Below are 24,864 nucleotides of genomic sequence, written 5' to 3' on the forward strand. Positions count from 1 at the left end.
AACCCCCTGCAGCAAAACTGAAATTATTTGCCCAATGGTCAAAAAATAGGTAGTTTTGCAAAGAAATGTTTTTTTGGCTGAAATTTAGAGAGCAATTTTTCACTCAAAAGCATCTCAAAATGGAACCAGAGTGGCAACAGTGCGCACTTTCAAGGGTAAAAGACAAATGGCTTGCATGCTACAAATTGTTTAAAAAGAATCAGTAACAATAAAAAATGAGATCTGAACTTTCTTTATATGCATTTCAAAACAGAGCACTTATCAATTACACCACAAAAGCAATAATCTAGGGTGCTTTTAATTATGCTTTCACCAATTGCCACAAATATCTTACTGTCCACTAGTTGGTGTAGCTGACCACTTGCATTGTACCGCTGGCAGTTTGGAAATGCGCCTCACTGTCCCTGCAACTGGTATGTTTACTGGTGAGAAGGAACTGACCTCCACTAGCCGAGTTGATGACCACTTGAGTGAAGAGGGCATCCAGCTCATCGTACTGCACCAGGGCCTCATCATACAGGCCCAGTGCCTCCAGGACAAAGGCCAGCTCCTCCTGTGGTGGCAGAGAAGGAGGCAACATGGCAGCACATTAGCCACTACCACTTGCCTGGTGTGACAGGGCCAATTTCACGGCAATCACCACTGTTCCACACTTCTTCTCTTCTGGACACACCATCAAAAATGAATGCTAAGTGGTTTTTCAGTGGTGCCCTTATAGGCAGTGCACAGGGCCCATAGCTTAATTTGATCACTTTGAGAATACTTTAACGAATCAATATTTTGGTACCTTTACCAGCTCAAGCAAAACAACCTTCGCCATTGCATCTCAAAATAAAATTAATTGATCAAATGTGCTCGTCCAAACCACATCATTTTGAGAAGGGTTACACGTGCAACCTTATGAAGAGGCTAACGAAAAGGGTTTTACTTAAGTTGAGGACAACACACAGGGCTATAGAACGAAAAATGGTAGATGCAATGTTAAGAAATAGGAAGGGTGCAGAGTGGGCCAGAGAAATAACTCGAGTCAATGACATTCTAGTGGAAATCAAGAAGAAATGGGCATGGGCAGGACATATAGTGCGAAGAAAGGATAACCGATGTTCGCTAAGGGTAACATGTTGGATTCCAATGGAAGGAAAGTGTAGCAGGGGCAGCGGAAAGTTAGGTGGGCTGATGGGGTCGAGAAGTTCGCAGGGGTCAAGTGGATGCAGCCAGCACAGAACCGGGTTAATTGGATAAATATGGGAGAAGTCTTTACCCTGCAATGGGTGTAGTCTGGCTGATCATGATTATGATGCACACAACCTGTGAGACTGCACACATATATGCTTGAGCACAGTCTTCTTTAGGGCAAGGAGACAGCGAGCAGTACTGTTAGCAGTTGCTTGCTGATGCAATCTCGTGACAAAATGGCATATTAAAACTGGAATTTTATTCCGTTCCACTACTACGGCTATAAAACCATGGAAAGCATCCAAGGAAAGTTTGGAGCTGAGCATGATCGAGAGCGTGTTGAAAGCCAACCAGGCAGCAGATAATATCCTGCTAACGCCTACTCTCTTCTACTGAAGAGCAGTTAGAATTTAAATTTTTTCTTGGTGCCCACCTGCAGGAAGAAAAAATGCAGGAAGGACCAGTGCGGCTGTGTTCGTCGCTCACGCTGCATCCGGATCAGCTCCTCGTAGCGGCCCAGGTGGCGCCCTGTGGCGTGCAGCAGCAGCTGCCGCAGGCGCCCCAGCAGAGGGGCCACCACCGACAAACCCCCACCCGTCTCCAAACATACCTGCACGCACCTGGAAGCACAACAGGGATCACCATGAGGGCAAAACTACTTGTCACGTTTGAGCACACAGGTGGTACCTTCACAAAAAGAGAAAGTAGAAAGCAATAACTGAACTGCTCACCTCAAATTACCCGGCATCATCACACACACAAAAAAAAGTTCATTCGGCATACCCCAGCATAATGACATACAACACAAAGCCTAAAAATCTGAATACTTGTCATTTCTGCATGCAGACGCACCCTCTATTTATAACAAAAATGGCCTTCTCCAAGAAATCTACGAAAGCATTACGTCAAACTGTCAGCTGTCAAGAGGTCTCAAATGCAGGAGCATTGCTGAGAGGTTGCCCACCACTAAAGTCAATCCTGGTGATATACTACCAGGGATTCCTTTTTGGATGGAAAAACAGTGCAAAGGGACAAAGGACAAAGGAACAGGAAGCACACCGGGAAGTCCCTGTGCACTGTATTTCCATCCAAAAGGAATTGCAATCAACTCGCCAAAATCAACATCCTAATGCAGGAATTTCTTCTGCCGTACTCTACCATGACTGGCTGAGGAAGAAGTTTGAGTTCCGTTGCCAATTCATTGCATGCTACCGCACATCAGAGTGCCATTTTAGAGCGGCGTAGAAACAGGCTCAAGCATTTCGGTGGTGAAGCCTAAAGAGCAGTAGTAATGCCATTTTGAAGCAGCTTTGGAGAAGAAAAAAAAATTGAGTCTTGGAGCATTGTAATCCCCTTTTGGAATATGTTTCTAGGTTCAAACACCATTAAAAATTGCAGTTTTCTGTTCCTAAAACACAAAAACCCCAATTTGATTCTTTTTCATTCATTATTTAATACTCTGCTAATACACATGCATCTCTAACAAGACAAGACAAACAGCTCGAACATGCATACATGTTTAATAATAACACAACTAACCTTTGCAACAATTTGGAACCGACTAGCAGCAAACAAGATGCTTGCTTATGCAATTCATAAGAGAGCATCAAGGTTGAATAGATGATTTTGCCTATTTTGACTTGACAGATTCAAACATGGAGTCTACCAAATTGACGAGATCAAGCAAATCAGTGAGTAGCACACTTCCGCTCTCTATCTTTCAGTCCTACATCTGTTCTGATTAATATGGGCACTGATCAGGAGTGCCTTCGGAAGTATTACTGAGTCCTCGTGTGTGTCCCTTCTTTTATCCTAGTCTTCTTTGCACTATGTTCCCATAATGCCTTCAGGAAGAACAAACCGCACTAAAAGGTAGCCTTTCCCTCCTTCAGCTTCTTTTTTCAATGCTGTCTACCAGTGACTCCTCATCTTTTTGGTCGAATGAAGCTGGGGCTTCCTCAATTTCAGCATGGTGGTGAAGGGCCAGGTATGGCTTTCCAATATCCTTGAGGTTTCTAATGAGTAGCACCTTCATCGCATGTTTTTTGACTGCCACAGGCTTGACACACCACCTGACCCACACCACACCACCCACCACCTGACAAAGAGGCTCGACACTAAAGGTACCCCATTTTTTTTTTTTCACAGAAGAAACGCCTTGCAACTCCTTCTGAATTTCCTTGCAAACAAATAAAATACCCATTATGCTCCATGGATGTCTAGTTTACAGGAATGTTATTTGCATTAGGCCCAGTGGGAGATGTGTTATTCCTTTGCAACTGATCTGGTGCAATCGTTTGGACTACTTGGATATAGCAGACCTCATGGTGTAGATACGCAACTCACAACATGCAACTGGCCTGCTGCGCTACTCACAGTTGCTTAATCGAATTGGATCGGATTGCCTGTTTTGTAGGCCATACAAAGGCCCACTATGCAGCAAAAACTTATGTCCTGTTAAATTTGATGTTAAAACATCGAGGCAGCCAGTTTGCAGCAGTTTTGGAGCAATATTGTGTTTTGGTGCAGGAAGGGGCAGAGAATGCAGTTTGGAACTGAATGGAGCAGCACTTCCGTCCCTATCTGAGTGTTTGTACACGCTCATAAATTACCGTAATTATCTGATTTCAATTATGCCGCAGTAACTTGTTTCTTAATAATTTCATCGACTTTCAAACATGTGCCATGTAGGAACCACTATTTACAAATAATAAAGGTCTTAATGTTTAGCTGACTTTTCATTTCATGGGGCATTACATTCTTAACTTCCAGAGTTCATGCACAGGTCAGCGGTTTTTACCAGTAAAAACGAAACCACAAGCCAAGCACGGACCGAGGAATTGAGAAAAAAAATGATGGACAGTAGGGTAGAAAAAATAGGACAGCAGACATAAGCTACGACATGCAAGTCTAGTCCGACAAACCGGTCAAAACTCTTGCTGGGGAAGTCGGCACGCATGCGATCAAAGACGGTGGCCCGCGAGAGGAGCTTGGCCTTGTTGGCACGCCGTGCATCCGCTGGGTCCACGGCGACCAGCATCCAGTCGTAAATGCCGGCCTCCTTCAGCTGCGCCATCCACTCAATGATATCGTCCCGCACCCGAGACCGGTATGTTTCCAAGTCCTGCAAGGCAGTGGACAAAGAAAGCACCTTTTGAATCATACCTCCCTCACCAATATGACCAAGCTAAGCCTAGGTTACACTCAATTTGCATAAGAACTACCCTTAAAGGAAGCACACAGCCACCGGGTTTGCTGCTGGAACATGGGATCTGTCTGCCTAGCATTGCTAGAGCTCCAAAACCAAGGATTATCAAAACATAAGAACTAATTCTTCCTTGAAATACATTGGTGGGTGATTAGAATACTCAGACAGGCGAAATTTAAGTGCAGTTCGGTCTGGCATAAGCCACGGTAAAGAATCTGAAACAGTGTGTGGTGTGCATGTGTGTGTGTAACTGCGTCCTTAAACACTACCTTTTTAGTTTCCCAAAGAATCAATCTCCAGCTGACACTTCTTTCTGAGTTCTTGTTACAAAGAAAAACTGAGATCTGAACTAAATGTAGCATATCTTTTTCATGTGCTAGAACAGCGCCGCATTCTGAAGGTGAGGTCTATCCATGGGTTATGTGAGGCCGTCACAGCAGTGAGAGGAGTTGCCGTGCCTCGTCATCTAGGACAGTATATAGGCACCTTCTCCCTTTTGTGGTTTCACATTTTGCCATGGCACGAACTTAGCGCCGGCCCTCTTGTCTGCCCCCGCCAAACTCTCCTCCACTTTCCATCTTACGCTTTCATCTTTCCCTCTTGCATTACTGCTCTCCTCTCTCTCCGGTCAGGTCATCTCCCTCTACATTTTATTCTCACCTATGGGTTGTGCCATACCACCGTTCTCACCATAAATATCTGTTTTATGTAAGTCACCTTACTGACTCTTCTCAAAGTGCCACCCTGTGGTTGCACACTATTCGGCACTCATCATATTTCCATGGTAACCACCTTCATGGTTCGTCATGCACGGTAATCACCTTCCGGTCGTTCATGCCTTAATTCTGACCCTACTCGTGTAGCAATTGCACCACACATTTCTCAAACTGTGGGGAAGTTAATTCCGATTCCCCACTTTGGCACCTGCTAGCCATGACAGGTGGCAGGTGGCCGGTGGCACTCTGTTGTGCTACTTGGGTACACTTTGCCTTCATGTGTAGGACTCAATAGTGTTAAGAGGTTCCTCAGGATCCTAAAGCTGCCAATCACGAAACTTCCTGAGATGTGTGTGTGTTCCATATGATAACAGTAGATTGTGAGAGACCATGCAGAATATTGCACCCCAATTTGGGCAGCGCCAACTCAGATAATGTGGCACCATGATGGGCCATCCCACAGCTGCCAATGGTCACCGATGCTGCTCAAACCAGGAATGGGTGCTCAAGAGTTGCAGCAATCTGAAAAAGTGGAGCACTAGCGATTAAAAATGAGCCCCAGTACTTGGCCCAGAAAAAAGTTATTAGAACTTGCGCATGTCTGATGTACGTGTCACCACTAGGCATACTCTATTTATGAGCCAGATCAACAGGTTCCAAACTATGTGTCATTCCTAATACTACCTACTTGAGAGATAGTGCTGAGCTTTTTGCATGTGCCTACTAAAATCAGTTAGCAACTCTGTGACCAGAAGTGAAGACCATTGCATTTGAGCAAGCTGTAGAACCTAGCCATTCGAGACATTTCTTGCGGGCACTGAGTGATGATGAATAGGTTAACCTCCAGAATTCCACAAATGCCTTGCCTGATATTAAGCCTTCACAGTCAAATAGACAGTGGAGAACAATATGAGACCTGGACACATCTCAAACAAAAATAATTGTCAAATATGGATAATAAAAGACTATCATTCATATGCTCCTATTCATCAGCTACGTGACGAGTCCATCTCTGGGACTGCGATAGCCTTCAAAAAGACTGAGTAATCTATGCATCTCGACATAAAATGAGCGAAAAAAAAATATAAAAATGCCCTAAAAAATAAAAATCCTGAACTGAAATAGTAATGACTGGTTGTGCAATAAAAGCAGTGGCTATCAGTAGTTAGAGAATTAGTCATCCTGAAATAAGCTGGGTAACAGAAAGGTGAAGGTCGGCAAGCGCTTGAATTACGAATGCTCGGAGAATTCTAGAGGCACTGCAAGAAGCGGAGTTTGAAAAACGAAGTACCAGCACCACAGGCTACCTCTGTGAACGCAGTTCATAATGACTGAATCCAGAACAGGTTGTGTTAAACTTGACGATGATGTCTCAGCAACTGCAGCGGTATGCTAGAACAAAAAAAAAGGAAGAGAAGTGGCAGCGCTCACATTGCAGTCCGTGCAGTAAACGTGCAGGTGTGCCTGGTTGACCAGGCGTCCATCCTTTTCCCGGGCCAGCTGCGCCACATCGTACTCAATGAAGCGACACTCCGCTCGCACCATCTTGGGACCCCGGCCATAGGACCTGCATGTTGCCACCACACGAATCAAGGACAACAGGAACTATTTCACCGACCAACACAAAAATCCAAGCACTTCATGCACGCATAAAAGTTTGGTTTGGTTTAGTTTGATTTAATATCCCAAAGCAACTCGGGCTATGAGGGACGTACACAGCTAGTGTGAGAGCATAAACACGGACACAGAGAGAATATAAGGACACAAAAAGTGCACACTTCAACTTCTTAACTCTAGGAAGCAAGCATACAGCAAAAAAAAAGAAAATATTATTAATAATTCAAAACATGAAAAAAAAGCTAATGCCCCCCCCCCCCCACAATGAACTACAGAAAAAAAATAATAAAAAATAATAAAAGAAACAATAAAAATAAAGAAATATACATTAAGGCAAAAAACAAAGACACCCAACATATACGCTGCAAACTAACATCCACGTGTCCAAAGCAACAACATTTGCGTGTCCACAACAATCTGCACAATAAGCATGCATTGAGCTCGTATCTTCAATCTATCGGCCAACATAAGCAGTCCTCAAAAAGTCCAATTCCTTCTGCGACACCACCAAAATGGTCAACTGGTGCAGGTATCACCATGATACTTTGTCTCTACACGTCAAGAAGAGCTTCGCCAGGCCCAAGCCGACGATGGTGAGTGCAACCTTCTGCTTGAATACTGCACCAATGACTTGCCCAGGGAGTCAAGGCTGCCGCTTCATGTTAAGAAGTACTGGCAGCATCAGAGGGACCTCAGTGTTTGTGAAGGGCTATTTCTGAAGAGAGTCCACATTGTTGTGTCGTTGGCTCTTCAGCGATCCATGCTTGGCCTCATTCACAATGGGCATCAAGGTATTAACAGACGCAAGGCCATTGCTCAAGAGTCAGTATGGTGGCCTGGAATCAACAGCCACATAGAATGCTCGTCGCTAGCTGCGCCAAGTGACTGAAACACGCGCTCAATGCGCAGAACTGATATTGCCTTTGCAGTCTCCAAGTCATCCCTGGGAGGAGGTAGGAGTAGACCTTTTCCATGTGAATGGCCAAGATTATGTGTTGTTGGTCGACTACATGTAGCCATCAAGAGCGTCTTTGCAATCCACGTCATTCCAAAGGTTTCCCACAGCGACAACGGTCCACAGTTCTCATCCAATGACTTCTCTACCTTTGCATAGGCTTATGGCTTCAGGCATGTCACCAGCAGCCCACATTTTCCGCAGTCCGATGGTGAGGTGAAGAGGATGGTGCAAACTGTTAAGGATCTGCTGCACAAGGCTGATGATCCTTTCTTAGCACTGCTGGTCTACAGGGACACTCCTGGCATCAACAGTGCGAGCCCTGCATAACTTCTCACGGGCAGATGGCTACAAACCAGAGTTCCCAACACTGCACAGCAGCCTAAGCCAGGCTGGCCCTCGTCGCAGTCTTTTAACCTACGTGATCGAGCTAATCGGAGGATGTACGCACGGAACTACAACCGGAGGCATGCAGCTCAAGTACAGCGCCCACTTCAGACTGATGAGCAAGTCTGGGTGCAGGACATAAATGGCCCTGTGAATGGTTCTGGGACCAGCCCAACAACATCGGTCATATGTCGTGGAGAGCCCGAAGGGTGTCCACCAATTTAATCTGCTACACCTCATCCCAATGACTAACGCCCCACGGTCCAAAGTCCCTGCCGAACCTGTCGCCAAAGAGGAGCTCGAAATGAAGTCATCCAGTAGTGAGTCTACTACTGCAGGGCGGGAGGTAGTTGTTCCCATCTCGACTTCATCGGCTTCACCCAAATCAAGCCTTTTTCACTCATTCGTGTGTCCAGGTTTGGAAGACTGATCCGAAGGCTGAAAAGACCAGACTTATGTTGGGTAGTGCTGTGCATACTGTTTCTTCCTGAACAAAGAAGGATGTAGTCTGTGCATGTGCCATTAGGTGGCACCACTGCTTCCCTGGCTATGTGTGTTCAATAAAGCAATGAGGGTCTTTGCCCTGCTTAGTTGTGTAATGTCTCGTTCGGCGTTCATGCTTGCAGAAGCATGTCCCACTACAAACACCTACACTCATAATTAACAGCCTACAATTGGAAGTATGTACACAGTACTCTGAATTCTGCACAAAGAATGGCTGCACCCCAATTTCGATATGAAATCATGTACCTATTTCTGCTGGGTTATGGCAATGGCAATGCCTTTGTGACCAAGAGTTGTATACGCTATTGTATAAAAGTAAATGTGGTTCTTGAGCATGCTCACTGTTTCCGTTAGTGCTGCCTGTACCTATAAAGAACATAACTTACTGCTTCGAAGAGTGCACAGGACACTTGTTAATTACAGTCACAGAGAGAACGGGCATAGCCAACCAGGCGTTCCTTCATTGCTCTTCCCTTTTCCATTCCTCTTTTAAAAATGAAGTATGTCATCTATCCTGGGACATGCTCGTACGTATGCATGCCTAATAGTTATGGGTACCTCATAGCTTTTCGCTCTTTCTTTGCAAACCAAGTAATCCAATCAGGAGAAGGGGGAGGAGAGCTGATGTTCACATGCATCTACTTCCCATACGCAAGCATACAGAAATACTAGCAGATTTAGTTTGTTTGGCTCACCGCTCAACTACACCCACTTTGAACATTTACAGTGTGAAAAAAAGCAGGTCTCAATCTGAGAGGCATAACCCCTCTCTCGCTAAGCTCATACCACAAGCATGTCCAAAAGCCAAAATACCAAGATGGCCCCGACTACTGTTACCAAAAGAAAAACCATAAAAAAGACAAGAGCACCTGTAGCCTGAAGCACTGAGAGAGCTGATAACTGGTACCACTGAAATGGAACCGTGTTCTTGTCTGGAATGAGGAACAGTCCATTTATATCGCTGTAAATTCTAACATTCTTGTACACAGCTGGCTCAGCACAGCTGGCCTTGCTGAATGCAGCTCTCTATTTCAGCGATAATGTTTTAACATTTCTCTCACCAAGAACGGTTAGCTGTGCCTTCAACTAAACAGCCCTAAAAGAAATGTCAAGACATAAGAGGATGCTAGAAAAGCACGAAAGAAAGCTAAAAAAAACAATTACCCAGACAGAGAAGCCTGGTACCTGGCATGCTAATTGTGCCACTGATGCCACCCAGCTAACCCAAGCTCTGAACACTATTTCCTACGACACTGCAAAAGACAGGCCAACGTCAAATCATACCGTGTCCATTCAACGGGCTCCTGGGGCAACCCTTCCAGGAGGAGAGGCTCCAAGGCTTTGAACACTTGCTTGTCACCTGCATCTGCAGTGAACACAGAGAACAAAGAGAATACATACTGCAAGACTTGCTAATAAAGCAGCAAACTTCTCAAGCCTGGACGAATCACACTTCAAGGCACCACATATGTAGCCAAACTGCCAAATAAGAAAAAAAAAAACATATCATAAAGCCGATATGTTCTTTCCTTTATCCAGGCACCTGGGGAAAAATCATGACTGCTACAAATTACCCTCACAAAGATGTGCATAGCATGTTGAAATGTATTTTACGATAAGCTTTGGGATACTACCTCTATGAAGCTTGAGCATCTAGGAAACTATAAAGAGAACAAATTTTAAAGACTGAATAAAGCATAGTTTGGCTTGGTTAGTTTGAACTATATTCCTCTCTGGCAGTGAAAATACTTCTTTCTTGCATGGGGACTTTGTTTATAGGGCTAAGATGGTAGCCATACGACATGGGTACAAGAGAGTGCAGCCCTCTAGGTGTACAACACGAGGTGATGCCCTATAAAACAGAGATTGAACTGAAATAACCGGTCAAAGAATGCTCCTTTTTCCTTCAACTAATTTTGCTTATGTGATTCCAACCCTGATGATGCCTGCATGAAGTGAAATGGAAAGCGGCAGATAAAAAGAACAAACAAAATGCATCAGTCAGATGACCTAGTCACTAAAATGTGACAGAATTCTGTTCCTTGACAGTTTGCTTGCCCGCCCTATCTGCAAGGCAACAGGCAAGGTTGTAGTCTATTCACTGTTTGCTTCCATTGTACATTGGCTTCATGCACACTGTAACCACCACAAAAAGTTGCACCTAAGACCCCAAAGAAAGAAAGCAAAACATTTCCCACTGACAACAAAGGAAAACGTAAGAGGAGGTGTGGGGATAGGAGGACAAATATTTTGAGGAGCACAAGGACAACTGCTCTGAAATGAAAACAAAAAAAAAGGCCAGTGCATCCTTTTCTGTAAGCATAAGTTTAGGAAAATGTCTGGTATTGCACTGCAAAAATAATTTGTAAGTTAATACTGAATCAATTAAAAGACTGCTCCCTTGAATGAGTAGGATGAAAAGCCAGCTTAAATATTATGACACAGACAATAAATGTTTTTTTTTTTTTTGTTCTCCATCAGAATAACAGTTTTCTTATATGAACCATCCATATATATATATATATATATATGCAATTTCCTTGGTTGCACCACATAAGCAAACAAAACAAACCTAAACAAAAAAAATGATACAATGAAAAAGATACACATGCATGTTTGGTTTCGGGGGGCTTAACGTCCCAAAGCGACTCAGGCTATGAGAGACGTCGTAGTGGAGGACTCCAGAAATTTCGACCACCTGGGATTCTTCAACGTGCACTGATATCACACAGCACATGGGCGCCTTGCCTTTCGCCTCCATCGAAAAGCGGCCACCGAGGCCAGGATTCGATCCCGCATCCTTGGAAACAGTAGTCAAGCGCCACCCTGGCGGGTGGATTTTTTTTTTTTTTATATCAGCTCATTTTTAATAGGATAGTAGCTATGTTTTCCCTACAGGTTGAGCAATTCCAACCTACATTAATATTATCTACTTCGAAAGTACTAGTATGAGTACTAGTACGAAACAAATCGCAATTGTCAAGGGCAAATTGCATGTTTTGGTTTTGAAGATTTTCCTACCACTTTACCAGTTTTCCTTAGTTAATGAAAAAGGCCTGATATGATATAACATAGACTGACCTGACTGTAAGAAACATAGTTCTTTCATTTATCTGGAACCATTACAAAAATTTCTGCCAAGACTCCTCACTGCTGTGCGTGTTTAGTTGTATTCTCCGCAGTAGTGCCCTCATGCAATGGCACTGTCTTTAAGACCACCTGTTCCTTTGTCAGTTCTAGAAGACCCTACAAAAGGCTCAAGGTTACCACTCCATACTCCAGATATTAAAATGAAACATTGGATACAAGTTCTTAAACGGCTGGAGAATAGGGAGCAACCATAAAAAGAAAAGCATTCAATGAATACAATTAGGACCCCTGCGCTGTATCTTGACCCCTTTATTTTGAACAGCACATAGCCACTGGAAAAAAAAAATAACTGTTGTACAGCTATACTGTGACAGCTGACACAGCAAGAAGGGAAAGACAACCAAAGTAACTGAAGTTATTAATCACAGAAGATCTCGCAAGTGATTTCTTCGATTTACAATCAAATCAAGCTGAGAAGCTCACAAAGAAGGCTTTTAATAACTTTTAACTTTGAATTAGCAATACTTTTTATGCAGCATAATAAATAAAGTAAATAAATATAGAAAAATAAAAAATAGTGTACAAAAATAAATATAAAAATATAAAAGTGCTAGAACTTTCCTCCAAACTTCTCATCTTAGATGTTATACTTGTGTTTTATTCAAGAGAGGCTAAGGCAATGAAACTGAGTGGGAAGCGTTCCCAAGACAGAACAGTTAAGCTGAGTTGTATGCTACAGGTGGGATTAGCCTTGCTTAATCTGCCGGCAAAGCTCCACCGTAGCTTCATATAAGTATTTTAAGTGACGCTTTGAAACAGTTTTGAAAGAAGGGGAACTTAGAATGGTAACAGAAAAAAAATCTCAGGATGCAAGCTCATCTTTGTGGGAAAGCAAATAAAACAGCGTTACTGAAATAAAGAAAAATAATTCAAATGGTTTAAGTCAGTTAATCACGAAATATTGTGACACAGAAGTACGATTTCACACATCTATGCTTGGTGTGTCTCAGAGATTAAACATTGTTAATCAGGTGGGCTGCTGATTAAACACAGTTAATCAGGTGGGCTGCTAAGCTTCTTGACCATACATTGCATATGGTTCATGGAGACAATTAGACAAATGTCTCAAAAGCCCTAAACCCAGGAAGCCACGTTTATTGTCAACGAGCTCTGTGTATAGCCTAGCAAGTAATAACATCACTGGTCAGCTCAGATACCACTCCCATCTTAAAAATTTGATGTGTCCCAGTGCACGTTCAGCGGAACACACTATTACAGTAATTGCTGCAGTAATACTACAGCAATTGCCGGTAGATCAAGTGCAAAAATGCGCGTGTCCAACTACCAGTGTGATTAGAAGCAAAAGTGCAGACCAAACTAGCTTAACACAATGGAGCTAGCTGCCACTCCAAAACAACATCCGTATGTACATTGACCACTGATGCAGTTCTTGCAGACTGCACTAAAAATATCTGTCACAAGGGTGTGTTAACTGACCCTGGAAAACTCATAACTTTGTGCAGCTGCCGCCAACAGAGCATCCTGTTCTGCACCATTCAGCAAGGGCTGTGATAAAGCCTCTTTCCACAGCCCATACAAGGACTGATAGTGAGGCTCCACAACAATGGCAGTGTATTTTCTAAGCCGGTAATGAGTTCTATTTGATCCAAAGGCATGCTTAAATTGTCAGCTATTGATATATTAGCCCATCACAGTTGACAAATGTACATTGTGTGGTGTGCTATCCAAGTTCCTATCCATCGTGTTATTCTGTGTATCTGCCAGTCACATCACATCACCAACAGCCCCTGAAGTGAATATTACCTCCAAGTTCCTGACAAACGTGTCCTAGTCACGGATATACATTATTTGTGTTTCCAATAGCACGGATATACATTATTTGTGTTTCCAATAAAGTAAACAGGTACCAAAAATTCACAGTGCAGAACAATCTCACAACTAATATAGTGATCTTGCAAAGAACTGGATCACTGCATTCTGTAAGGATGACTTTCCATGTTTCCTGCATATTCTGTTTACGGGGAGTGTCAATATTGGGAGCTCACCCCGAACAATCGTGGCGTGATTCCTAACCTTCGTCTAAGCCAATCCAATCCAAGCCCATTTAAGTGGCCAAAGGGAGAAAAAAAAGAGAAAAACAGAAGAAATGTACAGACACTGCTTTGGCTACATAATAGTTTTTTCTCCGCCTAACAAATTGGCCTGGTCAAGATCAGACAACTAAGTAACTAGAGCTGGAAAGCTCTAAGCCACAATCTAGTTTCTCTCAAAACTTTTACCCCTTGATTACCCTTATTTAGCTGTTATCATTATAGTGTATGCAGCCTATACTGCGTGGAGCAACACTTTGCTCTCCAGATCTCAACACAAAAAACTAAGAAAAACAAAAACTAAGTGCAATATGGCTGATATAGCATCCTTCTGTAATATTTACAATAGTTCTTGAGCGTACTCTGAGCTACATATTGAGAAATTACAATTTAATATTGCCAGTATGTCATTTTCAGCAACAAAGTGAGTGCTTTCCAGTAACGTTCCTCACAAATCTTGATGACTATGCCCTGTCGAGTCAATTGCTTAGGGAGCCACAACCGGCTCACTGCTTTCAAGTGTGACACCATATTGTTACGGAGTGGCAAGCCGATGAAAACAGAAGAACAGAAAGAAGATGTTCGATGACCATGAGATGACGTTTAATGAATTGTCGGTGAGCCTAGTGCGAGCGCTTCTGCCCGCGCCACTGCCCGCTTCTTCCTCCTTCCTCTTTTGTAACATTACCCAGGGCCGCCAAGCGATCGTCCCGATCGTGGACAAGGAAGTTTGCCGATGTTGACGAGCCCATAGCATGACAATGGCCGTGGCTGGATGGCTGAAGAAGAAGAGATAGAAGGAAGAAGAGAACGGCTTGCCGGCACAATGATTCACGATGAAGCTTGGCCCAGGGTGCTTTCGGGCCACAGGTCACCAAGGCTCGATGGCGGAGGCCAAGGCATGCACCGCATGGCATGGGCAGAGGAGGATGTCTTCAAGTGTAGCGGCGTCTTGGATCGTGGGGTCCTTGTTCGGAACATCTGGTCAATCGGGTCATATATGGTCGTTCGGTTCTATCGTGTATTGTGGTCATATGTGGCGTCTCGGAGTCAGTCTCTCCATCATGTTTTGTGGTCGGGGAAGGGGAACGGGGCGGAGGAACAGCAAGGTCTTGCTGGGTCCGGCAGGCTGGAGACCAGCCATGCGATGCCTCCTAAACTTCTGCCGATAACGCAAGAAGTCGCAGGGCGCAGAAGCTCCGGGCCAAGATGAGGGGTGATGATGACATACCCAGCACCTCCACCAAATGTTTCGGAGCGGCAAGCCGATGAAAACAGGAGAACAAGAAACAGAGAGAAGGTGTGCGATGACCGTGAGATGACATTTAATGAATTGTTGTCGGGCCTAGCACGAGCGCTCCTGCCCACTTCTTCCCCCTTCCTCGTCCGTAACAATATCAACAAGAGGAAAGCAGTGCGATGAGTGCTGTCAAGGTATGCTTGCTCTGCAAGCTCTTTGGTCAGAGTATGTGAGGCCATTTTGTACAATTACTTTTGAAGTTTGCAAACCAGCAAACTTCATTTGGGCTTTTTCTAAATGGTGAGGCTGTCATGCCTTAGGGGGCAGCTTTACTTCTTTAAAGCTAAAAGAGGAACTGCTTTTTGTTTTTCTGACTGCAGATTAGCCTGTTTAAAAGGATTATGCCTGCATTCCAAAGCTAAGTGAAAAAAAAAAAAAAGTTATAGACATCTCATTTCACTCATTCATTTTACTCACCTACAGCCAAAATTGGCCGCTATCAGTCACACCTGCACTTTTGAACTCGAGTTTGACGGAAGCCCATCTGGCCAGGATGGAACGTGAGGAAAAGTAAACTTTTTTTTTTCGATTCCTTCTTGGTACCAGCAGTTTGAACAGCAGCACTTGTCTTATAGCTATATTTTGCATCGATATGTAGAATGTTCCTCCAGGCATTATATCTATCAGTTTTTGTTTTGGCTACAGTGATTCTTCTCAGTTTGTTTCCTATATATGGCTACCCATGAAGCAGTGCAGTCACATGATTAATCACATGATTAGTGACTTGATCAGACTAGCAGCGTAGTGTGGCGCAGTGCCAGAGCAAGGTGGCAGCCAGTGCAGATGTGGCAAGTCACGTGGCATGACGTCAGGCCACTCCTCCGGTTTAGAGGTCAAGCAGCACTCTCTGTGACCTTCAATGTTGTGGTTCAGAGAGTAAGAGCTTTGCACTCAATACAAGTGGGGAGTTCATTTGGCATTTTCTCGAAAATGTAGTTACATTTTATCACAAAACAAATACTCGTAGTGCTCTTGAGAAAATTATCTGTCAGTCTAGCTTCTCATTTTTCTTCACGTGCTCACAAAGGCAGTCCTCATGTTGTTGGAAGCGCAGCTGTTGGCAACAGTGAAAAGCCCTCAGCTGTGGTGCATAATGAATCAAGAGAACTGTTCTGTTCTATTCTGTGTTGCATGTGCTGCCTGCCAGAGGAAATTCGTGCTAGGTCAATTGCACACATCCTCCCTATGTGGACTTGTTTAGCGCTAAAGCCATAACAGTTACCTTCACCATGCAATAGCTCGTCATCTCATCCATTTTACTACTTTTTGCCGAAGATGCCAATCACAGTTGTGAGCCTTAAGCTAGCATCCTGGTTACAGATACGCTTGCTAACTGCAGTAGTGGCATATTTCGGCAGGTAAGTCATACAGCGTATATAATTCATTGATTCCACAAATGACTCATAAAGAGGGAAGCTATAAATTGAACCGCAACATTGCACTCTGTGCTTCAGAATGTCCCTGCTTCTGCTCTAATTATCAATTGTGCTGCACTCTAATCAGCAGTATCTAGTTTCTGTATCAGACATGCTACACCCCCAATGCCCTTTCATGACACGCCCCATTTCCTTTTTTCGCTTCAGAGTCCAAAGCTATTTTTGTGTATGCGACTTAACCTCAGTACACAATTCTATACACCGGATATTTTTTTTTTCTTTTTGCTGCTTAAAAATTTGCATTCTAGAAGTGCGTACATGAGTTTTACAGCGAGGCAGACATCATATACATGACTGAACTTGCTGATTACACAAAATTCCTTAAGATAACAAACTAAAACTATTCCACTTTTTATTTTTCAATTTAAGGATAAATAATACACTGACAAATTTAAGGCCATTAGCAACAAACATAAGTACCAATTCTGAATTTTTTTTAATCAGTAGTGTGGTAGACAATAACAAACATCAAAAATGAGCATTTCAAACCTCGTTGAGTTAACTTTCCGCATTTGCAAAATTATATATACTGACGTAACGTTACTGCGCATGATGATGCCATCAAAACCAAATTAACTCCTTCTAGGTCATCAAATACACACACAGTGTCCATAATTGATACATAAGAGATGCAACTGACAACATACGCAAAGCAGGAAACCAGACTCAACAAGCTCTCAAATGCACAATTTTGGCACTCAATATTTTGAACCACACTGCCAATTAGGAAAATTAAAAACTTGGCTCGCCTTTGATGTTGACAGTCTTTAATTTTGCAATATTGACCCTTAAAACCAAATTGGATCAGTCATCAAGATCTATTGTGTATATGATGTCTACCTTGCTATAAAACCCACCTGCACAGACCACACAGAGGTATCTCTTGTAGTTTCTAAAATAAAGGTTTGTTAACAGTTAAAAAAAAATGAAGAAAAAAAAAACTTTATAAAAAATTCAGTGACAACCTCTTCAGTGAGTAACACATTCTGCTTATACAATTCCAAATCTATTTCAAAAGCTATACATGTCGCATGGAACTCAACAGCTCCTAGTGACCCAGTCATGAATACACGTGTTCCTGAAAAGCAATGGATCCTGTGCACTGTGCTCTAAATGGTGAGGCTGTGCAATGGTCTTACACGCAAAGTTCCATGAATTAGCTCAGATTCAAATATCTCAGAAGGCCCCTGACCCCACTTTGATGTTTAACCCTTTCAGTGCTATGTATTTCAGGAAGACCTGTTCTCAGCATGCCAGGTAATTTTTTACAATCTCAAATATGCATTGTTAGGAGTGCAGTGCCAGTGTATACAGGAAGCAGTGGACAATGTACAACACGTATCTGCCCATAACACAGACTCAATCCACTTGCTGCCCAGTGCAAAGTGGCTCCTCTGCGTCTATTCTTTCACAGGCATTTTTGGCTAGCTAGGGATCATCATTGCTTTTGTCACAAGGGAAACTGTTGAAGTAGCCAAATTCATAAGTTTCATTATCAGCAGAATTTGCAATCACCCTTTATTCCTGAATGCCACAACAATCTAGTGGCCCTTCGGATTCCCACAGGCATCTGCAACGAAAGAGGTTCAAGACAGATTGCCATGAACCACTGCAGCAAAAACAGAGCACCAGCCCTTCATCCAAGAAATTAAGCATAAATCAAAGCTTTTAATTCATCAATGTTCACTAGACAATAGAATCACTCCAAGATGTCCAAGATTTCCAAGGACCCAAATTGTAAAACGGACAAAACACTGACCAAAACATGTAATGAGATTATGGTGGAAATGAAAAGATCTTGCCTCGTAAAGTATAGATCAGGCACTACAATATTCAAGAAACGAGGATTTATAATTTTATTTTGGCAATGAAAACTGCATAAAAACTACTGAAGTGGCCTCTTGTGATGAAAAGCTGTAATTTTCACTGTAGTCACGAAAATGTCACTGTTTTTTGTAATTGCACAGTGCTCTTATTGTTTGAAGTTTCCATTCTTTTTTATTATACATATATTAGTATAATAGCAAGAAAGCCGCTGCCTCAGCGCTGACATCAGTGGCGCCACATTGCGCTGTTTTCAGCAACCTTCCATTGCCTCTTCTTCTGCTGTGACAGAGTTGGGGAAAAAGCACAAGATGGTGCCTCCGCTGCCAGCATTGGGGCAGCGGCTTCTCTTGCTTCGCCGCCGCCACTGAATACAATAAAAACGTCTGCTCCTTCTGACTGAATCAGGCAAATACACCCAACAAATTTGGCATTGTTGCCAAATTTGTTGTTACACCCAACAAATTTGGAATCAGGCAAAATACTAACGACTTGTAATTGCGCAATGCACTGCATACTCAGATGTTGCAAGTGACAAAAGCATGTCATGAGATTATGGTAGAGACTGTGCTTCAGACTGTAAGCATATTGCACTGCACTATCGAGGAAGCTAGAATTTACCACTAGAATTTGGCATTGAAAATCGCAGATAACACAGTGCCATTTGCCAGTTAAATATTGCCATTATCAGTGTATTCCAACATGCGACCACATCTCGGTAAAATATCAAAGATTTGTTCTTAAGTGCATGCTACTTTTCTTTTTCTTTCAGGAGCATTGCTCACATCTTGTATAGTCTTCACTCTCTCCAGTGAATGCGCTCTACTGAAAACAAAAAAACTCCACTACAATCACATATGATGAGCATTAAGCTTTTGTACTAGACGGCGCCACAGTGTTTTAGAATTCCTTCAATCAAGCAGCAGCCACTGTTTACTAAAACATCCTTTCAAATGTACATCACTGTACCGCAATAGCCTGGAGTGTGCAAAAACTAAAACCAAGCTCTACACTACTGTACTCTACACTGAACTCTACACTATGCTACTCTACACTAAAAATGTACAATTACTTTCTGGCAGCAGAGGTTTACATTAGTGCTTTTTACAAATTCCTTTTACCAATGCGTTATCTCCATCATAATCCCTGGTCATGGTTTCCAGTGTAGAGATACATATAGAGAGGCACATGCATGGTTAAAAATGATTAGTAAAAATATTCCTGAGCACTTGTAACAGAACTACAAAGGAATTCTGCAGCTCACATGCCAAAGTTTCCATTGTGTCAAAAGAAACTCAGTGATTAGGATTTGATGGCCAACCTCTTTTATATAAAGAAATGAAGATTGGAGTTCAAGTGGCAAAGTTGATTTCTGAAAACATTCGAAAGCATGCCTAAAGAGATATAAATATTCAAACCAAGGCCCCCAATTCACCTTCACTCTCAAAGTAACAAATCCCCTTATTGGCTTAAAACTGCCAATTTCCTCATCTTGCTCATGTCTTTGTGATTGAGATGATCACAATGAACTGAACTAATCCAACTAGATCCGCTATCCTACCTGATCAAAGATGTGCTTCTCAAGGCAGAAGGCTGCCTCAAACCTGAGGCCTTAGTTTTTGAACATGAAAAAATGAGGACTTCAGCTATGCTTTGTAGTAGTCCCTTCTCGCTAGTGCACACTCTCTGTAGCAAATGTAGTGCAATTTCAAATCTACTACATGTACCTATGCCCGTTTTATAGTGCTCTGCCATTGTAATAAATTTCTTCAGCACAGCTTGACTCCTGTTTTGCTATTGTGACCCGCTTCATCCAGAGAAATGTGGAGAAGCACACAAGACATGGCTTAAAAGAGGAGTAGGACAAACAGTTTTTGCATTCCTCCCCCTACCCTCGAGACTAGAGAGTGCTTTCAGAGGTCAGTAACATAATACAGTAAAACGTCGTTACAAGAGACACTCAAGGGACCTGAAAAACATGACTCTTGTAAGCAAGGTCTCTTGTAACCAAAAATTCTAAAAACACAGTGTTGATCAGTTTACTGCACATCAGCATATAAATGCATTCACACGCATTAACAGGAAATTGTTCAGGAAAGCTTAAAGAAGTTATTCATACTAGTATGTATTTTTGTGAGTGCAGAGTGTATTCCTTCCCAAATTCTGGAGTTAAAGCACTTCACTTTGCAAGCCTTCCTATTACTCTAATACCTTTGAGGCATTCTTACATGCTCGTCACCCTCAGATGCTTACAGGCTCGTCACCCTCAGATGATTCACAAAGAGAAAGACATCAGGAGTCTATGCTTTCATCTTGTGATCAAATTTTAACAGTGAGGAGTTAAAAATGCTGAATGTCATTCATGTATTTTGATTTGCTTCGTAGGTAACAGTAATGCGATGCCGTTTTGACTTTCCAATCATGGGGAAGCACTCCTCAGTTCCTGATATGCACAACAAAAAGGACACTGATATGGAGCAGAATTTAGCTAAGGCAATCTGAAGTGCATCATGTACGAGTGGGTACGTTCCAGATGCATTGCATGAGCACACCTGGGTTGTGTCTCTTCTAAATAGTGAAGAATTTACTCCACGAACCTGAAAAAGTTGTCCTTAGTAACTGAGTGTCTCTTGTAACCATGTCTCTTGTATGCAATGTTGTTAACATGGCCGACATAGGAAAACCAACCAAGCCATTTTCAAATGTCTCTTATAACTGAGTGTCTCTAGTAACAGTGTCTCTTGTAACGAGATTTAACACGTTAAACGAAGTGCCTGGGAAATGAACGTCAAAATAACCTAAATATATTCCCTCTCCATAACTAGTCTAGAAAACAATTCCATATAGCATTAATCGTACAGCAAATGTACACTATATCCCCCCTCTGCAGTAGCATAAGCTGAACATGTTTTTCCAAACATGTTTCCTTCTTATCACTTTCTACTTTAGTAGGCCCTTAAACTCTTTTCTTCAGGACATGACAGGTGTGGTTTACTTGATCTTTTATTATTCTGTTTCTTTGTACTTTTCCCCGCTTTGCAGAAAGCTTTTGAGAACTTCCCCTGCAGATGTGTTTCTAATCAGGACCCTTTGGAATGTCTGCCTCTTTCAAGAAAGGCGTGTGAGCATCGAACCTGCTTTAGGTGATGACTCATCATCAGGTACGGGGTTTGATCCCCAGTACCGCCGGGTACCCACCGGTTTCCAATGGGTACAAGGTTTCCCCCGGCCTGGTGCTCGGCTCTTCTGGGGTGAAATGCTTGGGAAAAGGGGCCATGAACCAAACATGTTGGTTTTTTTTTTTGTCACGGCCCAAATAGTTGCGCCGATGTGGCAATAATCCGTTCCGCAATCGGACAATAAGTCCATTATGTGACCCTTTTTCCAAGCATTTCACCCCAGAAGAGCCAAGCACCAGGCCGGAGGAAAGCTTGTACCCATTGAAAAGCCGGTGGGTAACCGACGGCACCAGGGATCGAACCCGGTACCTCCCGAATGCGAGGCGGATGCTCTACCACAAGGCCACCGCTTGCTAGTTTTTGCTGCTGCTGCCACTTCTTATTTTTTATTTTTTTTTTTTTCAGACTACAGGATCACCAGTTCCAAGCTTAGAAATACATACCGAAGGAACATTTTTTCACTACTTGCCCTGCTTCTTTCTCCCTCCCCCCCTCCCCTCGTCCCTAGCTTTTCTTTTTTAGAAGCAAAAGCGTAAACCCCACCAGTGACTATTGCGCTGGCACAGGTTTGAAGAAAGTGAGAACGCAGCACTTTAAAGCGAGATATTACGAAAAACTTGCATTGGGCCTCATCTTTCCTTTTTTTAAGATTAAAACAGCTCGATCATCACACAGGTGGCACTTCAAAGAAGATGCCACTAAATATGCTCCTGTGTGAGTGAAAGTCATTTAGGACCATAGATTATCAAGTGTATTAAAAAACTATGGTTGCAACTGCACTGCGATAGCCATGAGCAGCAAAGAACCAGACTGAAACTGCAAATATCCTGCCACCTCAGCAACTAACACACACTGCTATCAGACTGGGCATTTTTTTTTCCGCCTTCTTCTTTTTGGCTGTGCATTCCACAGGATGGAATAACTGTTCTGGACATGTTACCACTGAACCCAACAATTCCACATACAGGCAGCTACCACAGTCCACTGTTGCTTGTCGGCAATTTTTACTCTCAATCTGTTCTTGATTAGCCTGTATTGCTCCACCGCCACCTTATTCAGTCTGTATTGCAAAGCTTAACTCAGACAAAGGGAAGACAAGAATGAGTGCTGTGTATCCTATTCTTGCCATGCTTTGATTCTATCTGGCTGCTTTGATTTTCGCCTCGCATATTAGTTGTTCTTTTTGAACAACTATTATGTTTTGTTTGGATATATAAATATCCAGGTGATCACTTGTTTACTTGTGCCTGTACAGCAGACCAAATGCCCGCTTCACCCCCTTCCTCTCCCCACACACACTTGTCTGCCACAGAACCTTCAAAAGCAAATAAATTTAAGATAATGATACCATATACACCTGACCAACTCTTCCAGCAATGAAGAAAACTGCTGGGAACAGACAGCAATTGGTTGGAGCACCTGAAACTAGTAACCACTAGGCAGGAAACAAAAACCCCTGCAAGCTGTGGATGTGACTATGTGTCATAAATGATCATTTTGTAACAGACCTGAACTATCTACACTCACTACTCACTTGTAATCCTGTTTTATTCTCTATGCATTTCTGCCATAAATGTTTTTATTTTGCTTAATTTTAGCATCATGTCATGTATAGGCACACCGGTGTACACATTTTTATTTCATATATTCATTTCTTATACATTTTGCTTTCACTTCTGCCAAATGCTTGTTATTCTGTTTCAGGAGGATAGGGCTCTGTTTTCATGTTTCCTCATTCACTCACGTAGTTGAATCAAAATCTCGTCAATGACGTGAGAAAGAACTAGGTGGTGTAAATTATTCTGGAGCCCTATACAATAATGATCATATATATCTCTCTCTCGCTCCCATTCTGCCATCCTCTCCTCATCCTCCATCCTTTCCCCCACGGCATTGATCAACAACCTACACTGAGTAGGTCACTCTACTTTTTCTTTCCCTATAACCAGCCCATGGAGTGTGCTCCCTTTATTTATTTATTTTATTTGAAAATACTGCAGCCCCTCAAGGGGCTATAGCAGGAGTGGGTACAAAAATGTGGAAAAATTCCACGCATACAAAAGTACATACAAGCATTACAAATATAAACGCTAGAAAAACAACATACAATGCTACGACTCAATTGCCGACGCAAAATCAGAGATTGATAGTGCACGAATGTTGCCATCCAAAGAATTCCAACACTCCACAGTGCGCGGAAAAAAACTGTATTTGAAAACGTTAGTGCGGGCAAAAAAAGGTTGGATATTAAGATCGTGATGGCTCCTGGTTGCAGATGGTTTTGAAAACGAGATATGCTTACCCTCTGAAAGGCAATTAGCAGAATGAACTATGGAGTGAAGAAGTTTTAAGGACTCAGTTTTTCGACGGGATGCAAGCGGGCTTATGTTTAGGGAAGACATCGCAGATGAGGGTGAAAAATGAAAGTCGTAGCGGCGAAAAATAAATCTTACAGCTTTACGTTGCACAGATTCTATTTGATCGATTTCACATTGCTTGTATGGATTCCAGACATTAGAAGCGTATTCAAGAATAGGGCGAATTAGAGTTTTGTACATGAGCAATTTTGCTTCTTTAGGAGCATCCCGTACTGTGCGTCGTAAGTAACCTACCTTTTTAAGAGCTTTAGCTGTGATGTAATCGGTGTGTTTTGACCATTGCATATTGTGAGAAAAAACGACGCCAAGATATTTATATTCATGAACCCTTTGCAGTGATGCATAGTCGTAAATAGAAGGTGATAGGCGGTTGGTGAAAGACATGACAACTGTTTTGCTGAAATTGATGTTCATCTGCCACGTATTGCACCAGACACGGAACATACCAAAAGACTCATTCAGAAGGAGGTGATCATTAACAGAGTTGATAGTGTGGTACAGTACGCAATCATCGGCGTATAGACAGATCTTGGAGGTTATACTGTCAGGTAAATCATTAATATAGAGCAAAAATAGCAAAGGGCCAAGGACAGAGCCTTGGGGAACACCTGAGGTAACATTGGCTAAAGAAGAATCGACGGAATTGAAGCGAACAGACTGGGAGCGGTGTGAGAGGAAATCGGCAATCCAATCAGCGAGTTGAGAGTTATTGAGAATTACTTTTAGTTTGCATAACAATTTAGAGTGAGGGACCGTGTCGAAAGCTTTTGAGAAATCGATGAATATAGCATCGATTTGGTTACCGGCGTCTATGCTGAGAAGAATGTCATGTGCAAATTCGGTTAACTGAGTCACTGTACTAAACCCCTTACGAAACCCGTGTTGAGCTCTGGACAGAAGATTATTTGCTTCAAGAAATTCCATAATGTGTTTATAAATAATGTGCTCTAGGATCTTACATGAATGTGCAGTTAAAGAGATCG

At 42.6% G+C, this 24,864-nt stretch overlaps 1 protein-coding gene across 2 annotated transcripts in view; it reads right to left on the reverse strand.

The window, feature by feature from the left end:
- The window catches only part of SIDL (SIDL trafficking protein particle complex subunit 10), a 95,714-nt gene that overhangs the window by 62,362 nt on the left and 8,488 nt on the right, over nucleotides 1–24,864 (reverse strand). For both annotated transcript variants that reach the window (XM_084603024.1, XM_084603023.1), the window contains exons 2-6: nucleotides 9,848–9,929; nucleotides 6,532–6,667; nucleotides 4,101–4,300; nucleotides 1,610–1,796; nucleotides 442–553 (exon numbers count right to left, since the gene is read on the reverse strand). In XM_084603024.1, the coding sequence (XP_084459150.1) occupies nucleotides 442–553; nucleotides 1,610–1,796; nucleotides 4,101–4,300; nucleotides 6,532–6,667; nucleotides 9,848–9,929 (717 nt within the window). The remainder of the gene's footprint in view (nucleotides 1–441; nucleotides 554–1,609; nucleotides 1,797–4,100; nucleotides 4,301–6,531; nucleotides 6,668–9,847; nucleotides 9,930–24,864) is intronic.

Source organism: Amblyomma maculatum, chromosome 1 (assembly GCF_055883805.1).
Source record: "Amblyomma maculatum isolate TAMU_Amacu chromosome 1, ASM5588380v1, whole genome shotgun sequence".
NCBI lineage: Eukaryota > Metazoa > Arthropoda > Arachnida > Ixodida > Ixodidae > Amblyomma > Amblyomma maculatum.